The following is a 13,468-nucleotide window of genomic DNA, read 5'->3' as shown; positions in this document are numbered from 1 at the left end:
AGAGTAATTTTATTCTGTGAATGTACATTCTGTGAGTATATTATGATTTTACTGCTAAAATTGGTAGATGTACTACTTTAACAAAATTATATAGACATTAGACATCTTGGTGCTTAGGATGTTAAGAAATCATGGATTGGAGTGACCTTTTTGGCACTAAAATTGTTCGCTGTAACCATTCTTGACATTGAATAAAATGACAGCTAGTAAACAGCACAAGCATACTTTGTTAAAATGTGAAGCTAGCAAAGAGAATTTACAAACAAGGTAGGCTGGTGGAATATCACACAAATTGTCTACCCCAACCTTTTTCTGTAATTGAAACTTTCCAGAGCTTTCGATCATTTCTTTGTGGCTTTTGAGAAAGGCAGAAGGATGACCAATCCTCTCTCACACCTCAAATCAGGATTTAAATTCCCAGTATCTCTAAGAAGCACAACAACTAAATGCGTACAATATCCATAGAGTTAGAATAAAAGCATTCTGTGTGGTGGGTTTTTTTTTCTCCATGAAAGGATGGTATCTATGACTAATCACATTTTCTGCCTTATAGGCCTGCCTCGTCCCCTCAGCTCTCACACGATGATACTCATTCACGCATTGAACATTATGCTAGCAGGTATGAGACTAGTTGAATGCCAGGCAAATATTGGTTGAAATAACTAACCAAGGAAAGCTAACCTATAATAATTTTAAACCAATCTTCACCCCCCCCCAATCTTGTCTGATTTCTACTAATCAACTTGCCCCCTAACGTGCATGCCATTCCACTGCATGCTGTTCTTGAACACCACTAAGAGCATTAGTCCAGAACAATTTCCTTGACCCTGATCTTGAAGCATTCCTGATAGCTTTGTTCCGTTTTGTATGCTGAGCATGTGTAATAACTTGGTTTAGAAATCATCTAACTTTAGCAAACTGCCAAACCAGACATAAATATGTAAATAAGTGATATTTGTATTAAGGGGAGAATGTGAAAACATTGGCATTCCACTTGCGTGTTTATTTGACATAATTTGCTGTAAAGAAGTGAATAATTAATTTTCCTAATCCTTATACCTTTCTGCCCACACCCTCATCCCTGCTTTGTGCTTACATTTTATACCTAAGAACTGAATTGCTAATTATAAGATATCTTATGCCTGTTAAGATGATCTGTAAGTGTTTGGTTAACCTGTATTTAAGCTGTGAAAAGATTTTATTATTGTCTGAGGTGAAGGAGGCTTTTAAAGATAAAAATGAATAGCATAAGTTTAGAAAGCTGTGAATGCATCCTTAAATATACTCTGACTTCTGAATCTACATGCTTATCAACTGTGGAAAGCATTAACTAGAGATATATACACACATATATTCAGATTTATACACATAGTAAGTCATCAATGGTAAGCTTTGTCTTTAAAAACAAGGGGTTAGTGTAAGGTCTGAAGTGCAGTTGTTAGGAGAGCTTTTCTTGTAAAAACAAAGGTCTGTTCTCAGTAAAAGATCAGTCTCTGAAGAAACAGCTTCTTAATACAACTTCCCTTAGAATTTATAGCATAATGTAAAGCTACTAACTAGCTGTGGTCTACCATTCACTGCTTCCAATGGCTAGGTCAGCATACACATCCTTCAATTTGAAGGATTCCATCTCCTCTTGACATGATTTATTCTTTAGTTTTCAGGAATGTTCGATTAGGTCTTGAATAGATTTTAAGAAGTCACATAAGTTTTAATGAGCTTTTACGTTTTTTATCAGGCTAGCAGAAATGGAAAACAGCAATGGATCTTATCTAAATGATAGCATCTCTCCTAATGAGAGCATGTAAGTATCCCATCTCTTTTTACAAAATGTTCCTGACGATGAAATTGCTTTGAGGGATTTAGAGGTAGGATAGGATAGCAGATAGGGATGAGCATTTTATTCATTTGGTCTTACAAAGAGCCATTCAGTTAACTTTTTTTTTTCCTTTTCACTCTTGACAGTCTGACACAGAATGAGCTCGCCCCAATTCTGGTATGATTGGGATTCCAGAGCAACAAAACATTTCTCCTTATTCTGAGTGAATATCATATCTTCGCATATTGCTGAGTCACAAATAATTCAATCCTTATAAATATTTAATCTTTGACCAAACCTGCCGGATACTTAAAGGAATTATATATTAATATTAAAAGGTGGCTAAGTAGTTTTTTTTCCACTCACAGAGAGTTGAAATAAAATCCTGGAATAGTTGCCTTGGTATTCCCATATGTTAGATTATGTGGCCATCTTCCTTCATCTATCTGAAAAGTCATAGATTTTGTGATGTAGTAGCTTCACGAGTTAAATACAGTGAGACAGCTTTGTAAAGGGTTTCATAAGAGATAGTATACATTCAGGTTACAGTTTCTTAGTTGAGTGAGAAACCAGCCCTTATGTTAAAACTTGAGAAAGAAGGAGAGTACGATACTTAAAGTAACAGAGAACAGAGCTAGGGAAATGGTTTTTCAAAATGCGAGTAGGGGAAGTAGGACTTTCTCACTGAACTAGTCATTAAGAGAAAAAAATCTAGTCAGAATCAGATGCTGCTTTTAGTTATATAAGTTATGGGTGTCTCGTTTCTTTGTCTTGAAAGATAGAGGTGAAGGGAAGAATGGTTCTTTTATCATATGTACTTGGTGAGGCAGCCCAAAGTCACACTCCGTTGACAGAAGGGCCATTAGGAGGACTTGGCTGAGGGAAATAGTATCAAAGTAGCATGTACATATAAATGGCTATTGGAGACAGGAGAATAAATCCTCTCATCTGTTCTATAAAGAAGATCGAGGTAACGAGAGAGAATCGAGTCAACTCTTAGTGAGAAGTCAACAAACATAGCTTCGGTACATTCTCTTTTGTCATCTATGAGGGGAAATATTAAGGGTATTTACAGCAGGAAAAACCTTGACAGGGAAATATGTGATGAAAGAATCAACCAGATGTCAATCAATAGAATGAATTTCTTCTTTAGATCACTGAGAAGTGTCAGAAGCTCTTCCACAAAAAAAGAATGCTAGTTCTGTGTAGCAATTTCTGCTGGTCATTGCCTGCCTATGAGAGAGCAATTTAGTTATAACTGTTGTTATTAAAATTGGTAAGTTCTAGCAATAAAACTTAAAAAATTGGGTAGACAGATAATAAATTACATAGTAAAAGTGCCTTTTAAAGTAAAATTAATTTTAACTCATTTGGAGGACATACAATTTACTTTGATCCAATGTTGGATGCCAAACATCATAATTTAGGGACAGTTCTGGAGAAGTGGTTAGTAGATGGGTTCACTTAAATCTTTGTTTTTTAATACCCAATGATTATTTTTGTTTAACTTTTCACTTCTCAGCTGGTTTTCTGAGTTGACAGAGTACAGTCTTTTAAATCAGGAGGCTTTTCCTCTAAGTATCTGGGTTTTTTTTTCAACTCAGAAGGCATGAGATGAGAAAAGAAAATTAAGTGGGTGTGAAGAAAGGGAATATGAATATATCATTTTAATGATATCTAGCCAGAAGCAAAGTGTTGTAACCTCTCATGAAGAACAGAATGAAGTTCTTATAACTTGGAAGAACACAGGATGTTTAGGAGCCAGAAGCAATGCATTTAGAAGATAATTTCTCCTTGTGTTAGAGAGTTCCTAGTTTCCTAAAAAATTGCAACTACCTCCCAAAATAACACTTTTGTGTGTGTATGTGTGTGTGTGTGTGTGTGTTGCAGGGATTAAGTTCAAGGTCTTATGCATGCAACATAGGCAAGTGTTCTATCACTAAGCCAAATCCCCAGCCCCTTTCACTATTTGTTCCTCAAGATTAATCCTTAAAAGCTGCTTTCAGCATTTAGGGTTATTTTTTTAACTATTTAACTTTTTCCTTCCATTTCTTGTTTTTCCATCTAAACAATAATTGGAACAACATAACTTGTCTGCAATTTCATTATCAATGCAATCCTGCTTCTGTGGCATTTATAACTTCAAACAAGCTTATCAAAGCATTGCTTTTTGGTTATTTAAGAAATTTACTTTTATTTTTAAGGACTGCAGTAATTTTCCTGGTCAGTATCAGTAACATTCAACAAATTATCATGACAAGCTTGGTAACAAAAACATTATATACCCATTATTATTATGTCTTTTAATATTTATTAATTTATTTAATTTATTATTACTATTAAATTATTTATTTAATTATTTATTTGTCAGCATAGAGTCTCAGTATTTCTGTAATTCTGCCATTCATTTCCCTATGTAAATAGGCCAATCAGATTCTACTGAAAATATAAACCAGAAACACTTTTTATTGTCTCCAGTAGGATGGTAAACCAGAGTCGTCAACAGTTTCCAAATGTTTTTAGAAGCAGGAAAAAAAAAGGGTAATTGTGAAAAGCAATAAATGTTTCTATTTTTAAATACACACCCGAGTCCCTGACCCCAAAAGCCAAATAAGGGGGGGGAAAAAACCAAAACCTTTGATTTTATTTTCCAGAGATGATGAACATTTGTTAATCCAGCATTACTGCCAAAGTTTGAACCAGGACTCCCCCCTGAGCCAGCCTCGTAGTCCTGCCCAGATCTTGATTTCCTTAGAGAGTGAGGAAAGAGGGGAGCTAGAGAGAATCCTAGCAGATCTTGAGGAGGAAAACAGGTGAGTTTTATTTCTAGCTTTGTCATTGGTATGCAGAGTGCATCCACATGCGCACATAGAAAAGTGCCAGGAATCTTCACTTAGAGTCGTTCTATGTCTAATTGTGTACTACAATAATTTACAGATTCTCTCTTGTTATCTGCAAGAACATAAATGTAAAAGTGTAATTAAGAACTCATTTTTAGGGATGAGAGGAATTAATGCTGATTGTGATATTTGATTTGTTGCATGTGTTCCAGAGGCTTTGATTTCATATTCAAGAATAGAATTTAAGAATAAAGCAGGTCATTACATTTTATAATGATGTGATTTGTATGTGTTGGGTCATAACTCTCTCTAAGCATTTAAGAAAGCAGGTTTGCTGGCTTGGTTATGTTTGGGAACAAATTAGTTCATCCTGTTTTTCCCTGCCAAATACAGAAATCATTTATGTTCGCCGTCATAGCGGATCAGTGAGATAATTCCAGTTGTCACTCCTCACCTGACAAAGATATTCCTGTAAAAATAGAAATAATAGAACAAAAGACTAGAGGAAATTCATAATGACCACAAAGAGGACCAAGATGCAAAACTGGGGATATTATGTGTTGTCAGGGTAATGCAAATCAACTTGTACTTTTTGTATTACATTTGCCGTATCACAAGAAGTTAAGAAAGGTTTTTGTACATGATCACTTCTAACACAGTATGTCTTCTTTAGACAAGTGTCACCAGATGGGTCTTTAAAGGAGAAATTGCTGAAAATTGTGGGATTTGAGTACTTTCATCTCTTTGGTTTAGCCCAAGGCACCAAGACCTCTTAATCTGAGCAACACTAGTATGTCTAAGACCAGTGCCCTTGAGAGTATGTCACTTCAAGATGAAAAAGCAAACTGTCATTCATCCACTGGTTTCTAGTGCCACACTGCCCTCTCTCTCTAACTCTTAATACCTTTGACCTATGGCCAGAACTACTTATCCAATTGGCTCCTTTTTTTCTCTTTCCCACTCCAATAAATTCTCCATACTGATTTTTCCCAGAACCAAGAACTACTGTCACAGTCTTCCATCAATTGGTCTGCTTCAAAAAATTTGGCCTCTCATCTGGGCACTTAAAACCTTCCATAGTTTGTTCTTGACCTGCTTTGACCACTTTATCTTCTTTTGTACTTCTGTAGCTACCAATTCTGAACCAATTCTGTTCTTACTCTCTTTCTGGTTTAAGTTCAAACTCGCCTCTCAGTCAAGCTGTAACTTCCTCCCTTCATGGCCATATCAACAGTGCCTGGCTCCAAGTAATTTTCTCCACAGAGCTCTACTAGATGCATTCAGACATTATCTGTCAAATTTTGTCTACATTCTCAAAGCATGCTAACCGTCTTTGAGAACTATGTGCCTTTTTTTATCAATTATTTCTAATGCCATTCAGTAATGGGATAGTAATTCTGAGACAGGGATTGCCTTCAACTTTTGTTGGTTTGTCCAGGGTACCACTCCTAGTTCTGATGTTCGAATCTGGGTCTCCACAGAGTATGTGCTCTGTCTTTATCTTCTTAATGCTCCCCCTCTGCACACAGCAGTGTGTATTAGTAGGAACTGTCGGATAAAAACCCAAGTGATAAATACAGTAAGAAAATCACAGGCATACTATTGAGGAGGTGTAACATTAAACATTGTCTTGATTTTACCAGTAGTAACTATCTTTTAGGCCCAATTTATAAAATTGGCAGTAAAGATGATAGAGAAAACATCAAAAGGAAAGGAAGAAAACATCCTTTCCTATTATTTAGGATTATTATAAAAATGCATGGATGTTCAAATGTTAAGTGTGTCAAATGTAGGGTAGGCAGAATTGGGGCTGACATAAATAGAATTTGGTCTTACCTGGGAATAAAAGTAATTTGATAGTGTCTGGTTATTGGAGTTTGATGATATATCTTTTTTTTCACTTTAGTTGTTTTTCTTTTTTAAATTTTATTTGAGAAACCATGATTTACAGTATTGTTAACGATAAGGTTTCAGCCATACATTATTTCAATACCACACCCTCCACCAGAGTGTCTTTCACTACCATCCTTTCTCTTACTAGTCATGATTTCTGTGTCTTACTGTTAGCAGATTCTCTTCCTCCAACCAACAGAGCACTGAGAACTACCATTTGTGTACTTTTATTATTTTTAAGAGCACTTTACTGTATTGGGGGGTCATTTAGTCTTTCTAAAGCCTCTGTAAAGAAGATGAATAGGAAAAAGCATTTTCAGGAAGGTTCAAATGGTTTGACCCATTGATCAACCAGTGACAGAACCAAGTGCAAGTCCATTTCTCCTGACTCAAAAAGGCAACGTTTGCCTTACTCTAAAGAATTTAAAGGTCATTCCATGTAAATGGTACTAGAAAACATAAAGTTTCACATAAAACAATGATATATTACCTGAAAAATACTTGAACTTGAAGGAATCTTTTTAAGGACTAGACAAGAATAATCCATTTCATTTACACAAAGAATAGTGATATCTACTTTACACGGAAAGCTACCCCCAATGCCAAGAACATAATGGCTTATTCTCTGAAAGGAAAAAAGAATTAGACCAGGGCTGCTTAGCATTCCAAAGTAAAGAATAGTGTTGGTACACATATTTCTGTAAACTCTCTTGGCCTTCTAAATGAGCTTGCTTCTCTCTCCCTCTACTTGTCATTTTTCACATTCTAACAAATCTCAAAAAATGTCTCCACAGAGCTTCCCTCCTGAAAACAGCCTATTTGATTTTCTGTGCTCTGTTGTCCTCTCTTGTCTTCATGTAATTCTGCTCAAAGCACTTCAGAGCCATAGCTATGCCTTCATGGCCTTGAATTCAGTGGTGCTTAAGGAGCCTTAATCCACTGTTTGCTATCCAAGAGGTCATGAGATTTCCTTTTCTCCATGCCTGCCAAGCTGGCTGTATACTCAGATAAATACAAACTTCCTTTAGAGAAAGTGAAAAAATGCTATTTAAAAGGAAAATTGTCATTGTCCTCTGGATATGGACTTTACAGCCATGCATATTTTGTGTGCCACTATTCTGTACCCATGACTTATCTCCAAATGACATTTAGCAAAGCAGATAGGCTTGGAGATCCCCGTTCTTGACTAGATATGTAATCTGCTAATTATTCATATTCATGACACCTCCCATAGTCCCCTTAGAAAACAGAGAATGGCTAATTTAGAAATGTTTCTAGAGTGCCTTTCTTATCTCTGTTGTTAGAATTGCATTTCCCCTGATTGTTTCACACAGAAGTCAATAAATAATTGTTGAATAAATTAATGAATGTAAATGAAGCTGAATTTTAATTGTTGCACTCATGCATGTATTTCTGTCTGAAAATCTTTTTTAAGCTATTCTTTCAGAGAGAAAGGCTGTCAAAAGCTTTTCTTTTGCCTTTCAAAATACTGCCCTTTTACATACTTCTTTGATTAGCACCAAGCATTGCTTTGTCATAACTTTGTTAAAATTATATCTTTCCAAATCCCAGTCTCTGTATGTTTTCACTTTATGCCACAAAGATAAGGTGAAACTAAATCTTACTCTAAATTATACTGCTAGTATTGCTAATAAAGTTGGGTAACTAGTGACATGTGCTATTTTAATGCTTCACTTCTACATAATGTCTATTTCTCATACCACGAGTAATTTGGATTCATATTTACTTGGTAGACACTAGTTGGATGTTGAGAATATATTCTGTTGTATGCTCTTAGCATTGCAAACTCAATTTGTGCTTTTATTTTCCTGCACAAATTTGAGACTGCAATCTTCTGATTTAAATCTGTAATGTCAAATCCTGGTGTATTTTCCTTTCACTGTATAAATTAAGTAAAAATTGTTCTGAAATTCTAGGTATAGTCCTACCAATAAAAGGGGTGTTTTATGACAGATATAAACTCATTGTTATCCAGTATCTGCATAGAAAATTAATTATATTGTTCCTAAGCCTAAAAGGAGGGTAAAGGATTCCCTCCACATGCTTTAGAAAATTGCTGCTGTCCAAGTCCAACTGCAACCAGCGCTGGGAACAAACCTGTACAGAAGAGCCTGTGGAAGCCATGAAATGGAGGAGAGCCAGCCCTGCCAAGGATGGGTGGAAGCACAGATCTCCTAGTCAATGAATCCTAGCACAACTCACAGAAAACATCACTCTAAAAGTGTGACAATGGGGAAAAATGCAGGCCAATGCCACGCATAGAGAATGAAGGTGGCACTCTAATGACTGAAAAGTGCCAACCACATATTTAGCCTCTCAGATAAGGTACCTAGAGAAGAAATATGGAAGATGTTCATAGAAGTCAAAGAAAGCATGGATTGAGCTGAACGAACCACAAATAAGAATGAAGAAGATATGAAAATAGAAATGAGAAAACTCCAAACTGAAATAACAGAACGTAAAAACTTGGTAGGTAAAATGAAAACCTCACTGGAAAGCCTCTCCAACAGAGTTACAGCAGCTAAGGACCAAAGCAATGAGCTGGAAGATGAGATGCATAACAAATCCATACAACAGAAGAGATTGGAAAAGAGCCTTAATGCAAATGACCAGAGAATGGAAAAATCATCAAAGAATGTGAACAGATGAAAATAGAAGTCTTTGATAAACTCAACAGAAACAACATAAGAATCAACGGAGTCCTAGAGACTCTGGAAGAAAATCCCTTCAAAGATTCTATAGTCAAGGACAACATTGCAGAGAAACTCCTAGAGCTAAAGAGAAACATTGCAGAGAAACTCCTAAAATCTAAATCCTGCATACTGGAAGAGTACCAGCTAAAAGAGATCTGAAGAAAAGCACCCCAAGACACATCTTCGTCACAGTGATGAATCCCACAAATAGGGATAGAATACTTAAAGTAGCAAGATCAAAAAGGGAAATAACTTTCAGGATGACATCCTTAAGGTTTACAGCAGTTATATCACAAAAGACCCTGAAGGCAGTTGTGAGATATAGTGACAGAACTTAATAAAATGGATGCTTCACTTAGATTACCTCACTGATTCCAGATTCACATTCAGGTATGAAGGAAGAATACATAGCTTCACAGATAAACAACAATGCAGAAATTTTACAAACTCAAAACTAGCCATAAAAGACAAACTGAAAGGTTTACTTTGACAAGACAGACCAACAGACACACCATATTTCTACACAAAGATGTCACTAAATTCTTCCTTCCTTCCTTCCTTCCTTCCTTCCTTCCTTCCTTCCTTCCTTCCTTCCTTCCTTCCTTCCTTCCTTCCTTCCTTCCTTCCTTCCTTCCTTCCTTCCTTCCTTCCTTCCTCCCTCCCTCCCTCCCTCCCTCCCTCCCTTCCTCCCTCCCTCCCTCCCTCCCTTCCTTCCTTCGGTTATTCCTGGCCATGCACTCAGAAATTGCTCCTGGCAGGCATAGCGGACCATATGGAATGCCGGGATTCTAACCACAGTCCTTCTGTGTCTAAGGCAAACACCCTACTGTTGTGCTAATTCTCTGGCCTTGACACTAAATTTTATGACAATTCTCTCTCTCAACATCAGTGGACTAAATGTACCAATTAAGAGATAGAGTGGTGGGCCTGGAGAGATAGCACAGCGGCATTTGCCTTGCAAGCAACCGATCCAGGACCAAAGGTGATTGGTTCGATTCCCGGTGTCCCACATGTTCCCCCGTGCCTGCCAGGAGCTATTTCTGAGCAGACAGCCAGGAGTAACCCCTGAGCACCACCAAGTGTGACCCAAAAACCAAAAAAAAAAAAGAGACAGATAGAGTGGCAAAGTGGATCAAAAGCTGAATCCAACATTCTGCTGCCTACAACAACACATATGAATAGTCCGAACAAACAGACACTCAAAATCAAAGGTTGGAAGAGAATCATCCAAGCAAGCAGCTCCCATAAAAAGCTGGAGTGGCCATATAATTTTATCAGATGGCACAAACTTTAGCCTTAAGAAAGTTATAAGGGACAATGATAGTCATTTGGTAATAATTAACGTATATGTACAACATGAAGAAATCACACTCCTAAATATATATGATACTCAGTGAGGGACTAGCAAAATATTTAAAATAATTGTTTACTAATCTTAAAAAGACATCAATAGCAATACAATAATAATTGGAGACCGCAACACTGCCCTGTCACCCATTGATAGGTCAACCAGAATGAAACCTAACAGAATATACAAGCTCTAAAAGGAAAAATGGAAGAAAGTGGCCCAGAAGATAGGACTCTCTACCCCCAGAAAACTAGATACACATTCTTCTGCAGTACACATGGGTTATTTTCTAGAGCAGACCACATGCTGGTCCATAAAACGTATCTCCTTAAAATCAAGAGGATAGAAATTATACAAACTACCTTTTTAGATCAAAATGCACTTATATTAGAAGTGAACCACAAACAGATACAGAGTAAAAACTTCAATACCTGGAAATTGAACATGTCAATACAGAGATTCAAAGGATCTACAATAATACAGAGATTACTTTGAGAAACTCTATGCCACAAAACAAGAGACTGGATGAAATGTATAAATTCTTGGACTCTTATACTCTTCCATGGTTGAACCAGGATGACCTAGCATATCTAAACAGACCTATCACTGTTGAAGAAATTAAAATGGTAATCAAAAGTCTTCCAAAGAACAAAAGCCCAGACTTAGATGGATTCACTATTGAATTCTTTCAAACTTGTACCAAACTTTTTAGACTCTTCTAGGAAATTGAAGAAACAGAAACACTACCAAGTAGTTTTTATGAAGCTAACTTCACCCTGATACCAAAAGCAGACAGATGCTGTGAAAAAGAAAACTACAGACCAATATCCCTGATGAACACAGATACAGACATCCTCAACAAAATCCTAGCATATATGATCCAATGCCTCATCAAGAAGGTCATACATCATGACCAAGTTGTTTCATTCCAGAGATGCAAGGATAGTTTAACATACACAAACCAATTAACATAATACACCATATTGACAAAAGAAAAATCAAAGCCATATCAATAGATTAGAGAAAGCATTTGATAAGATCGAACATCTGTTCATGATAAAAACTCTCATTAAGATGGGAGTGGAAGGAACTTTTCTCAATATATTCAAGGCCATTTACCACAAGCCACTGGCAAATATTATACGGAATAGAGATAAACTAAAAGCCTTTCCTCTAAAATCTGGTACAAGACAAAAAAAGACAAAGCTGCTCCTTCTCACAACTTCTATTTAACATAGTACTGGAAGTGTTTGCCATAGCAATTAGGCAAGAAAAAGATACTGTTTGCAGACAGCATGGTATTATATTTAGAAACACCCTAAAGACTACCAAAAGTTCTTAGAAACAATAGGTTCACATAGCAAAGTGTCAGACTACAAAATTAACACGCAAAAATCAATGGTTTTCTTATACATAAATAATGATGGAGAACAAATGGATGTTATAAAAACAATTCCATTTCACATTAGTGCCAGAGAAACTCAAATAGTTTGTAGTCAACTTAAATAATGAGTTTAAGGATCTATACAAAGAAAACTACAATACATTACTTCAAGAAATAAAAGAGGACACATGGAAATGGAGGCACATACTCTCTTCATGGATTGGGAGGATTAACATAATTAAAATGACAATACTCCCCAAAGCATTGTACTGATTTAATGCAGTCCCTCCAATAATACCCATGACATTCTTCAAAGAAGTGGATTAAACACTCCTGAAATTCATTTGGAACAATAAACACCCACAAATAGCTAAAGCAATGCATAGGAAAAAGAAGATGGGAGGCATTATTTTTCCCAACCTCAAATATACTACAAAGCAATAATAATTAAAACAGCATGGTGTTGGAAAAAAGACAAACCCCCAGATCAATGGAATGGACTTGAGTATTTAGAGAATGTTCCCCAGACATGCAATCAATTAATCTTTGATAAAAGAGCAAGAGATGCAAATAGAGCAAGGAAAACCTCTTCAACAAGTGGTGCAGTGACAACTGGTCAGGCATATGCAAAAAAGCTAACTTGGATCTCCATCTAACCCCATCCATAAAGGTCAAATCCAAATGGATTAAAGACCTTGATGTCAACCCAGAACCACAAGGTATATTGAAGAACACATAGGTAAAACACGCCATGACATTGAGACTAAAGGCATCTTCAAAGATGAAACAATACTTTCCAAACAAGTGGATGCAGAGATAAACAAATGGGATTATATTAAATTGAGAGGCTTCTGCTTCTCAAAGGAAATGGTGACCAGCATACAAAGAACACCCAGAGAAATGGAGAAACTATTCACCCAATACCCATCAGATAAGGAGCTAATATCTAATATATATATTATACATATATTATATATATATGGTACTGACAGAACTTAGCAACAATAAAAATCTAACCCTATCAAAAAGTTGTGAGAAGAAATGAAAAGACCCTTCCTCAAAGATAAAATACAATTGGCCAAAAGGCATATGAAAAAAAATGTTCCACATCACTAATCAGGGAGATGCAATTAAAAACAGCAGTGAGGTACCATATCACACCACAGAGACTGGCACACATCACAAAGAACAAGAACAATCAGTGCTGGTGGGAATACCATCTAGTCCAGCCTCTATGGAAAACAATATAGATTCATCAAAAAACTGGAAATTGAGTTCACATATGATCCAGTTATACCACTCCTAGGGATACCCCTTAGGAACACAAAAATACAATAAAAAATGCCCTCTCTTGGGGCTGGAGTGATGGCACAGTGGTAGGGCATTTGCCTTCTACACACTTAACCTAGGATGGACTGCAGTTTGATCCACCCAGCGTCCCATATGGTACCCCAAGCCAGGAGCAATTTC

The 13,468-nt window shown here is 36.5% G+C and overlaps 1 protein-coding gene across 5 annotated transcripts in view; it reads left to right on the top strand.

The window, feature by feature from the left end:
- DMD (dystrophin) overlaps positions 1–13,468 on the top strand; it is a 2,686,579-nt gene that overhangs the window by 2,619,173 nt on the left and 53,938 nt on the right. For all 5 annotated transcript variants that reach the window (XM_049766734.1, XM_049766732.1, XM_049766737.1 and 2 more), the window contains 3 exons: positions 554–619; positions 1,739–1,804; positions 4,474–4,632. In XM_049766734.1, coding sequence (XP_049622691.1) covers positions 554–619; positions 1,739–1,804; positions 4,474–4,632 — 291 coding nt within the window. The remainder of the gene's footprint in view (positions 1–553; positions 620–1,738; positions 1,805–4,473; positions 4,633–13,468) is intronic.

Source organism: Suncus etruscus, chromosome X (genome assembly GCF_024139225.1).
Source record: "Suncus etruscus isolate mSunEtr1 chromosome X, mSunEtr1.pri.cur, whole genome shotgun sequence".
Taxonomy (NCBI): Eukaryota; Metazoa; Chordata; class Mammalia; order Eulipotyphla; family Soricidae; genus Suncus; species Suncus etruscus.
This window is presented reverse-complemented; position numbering and strand designations above follow the sequence as displayed.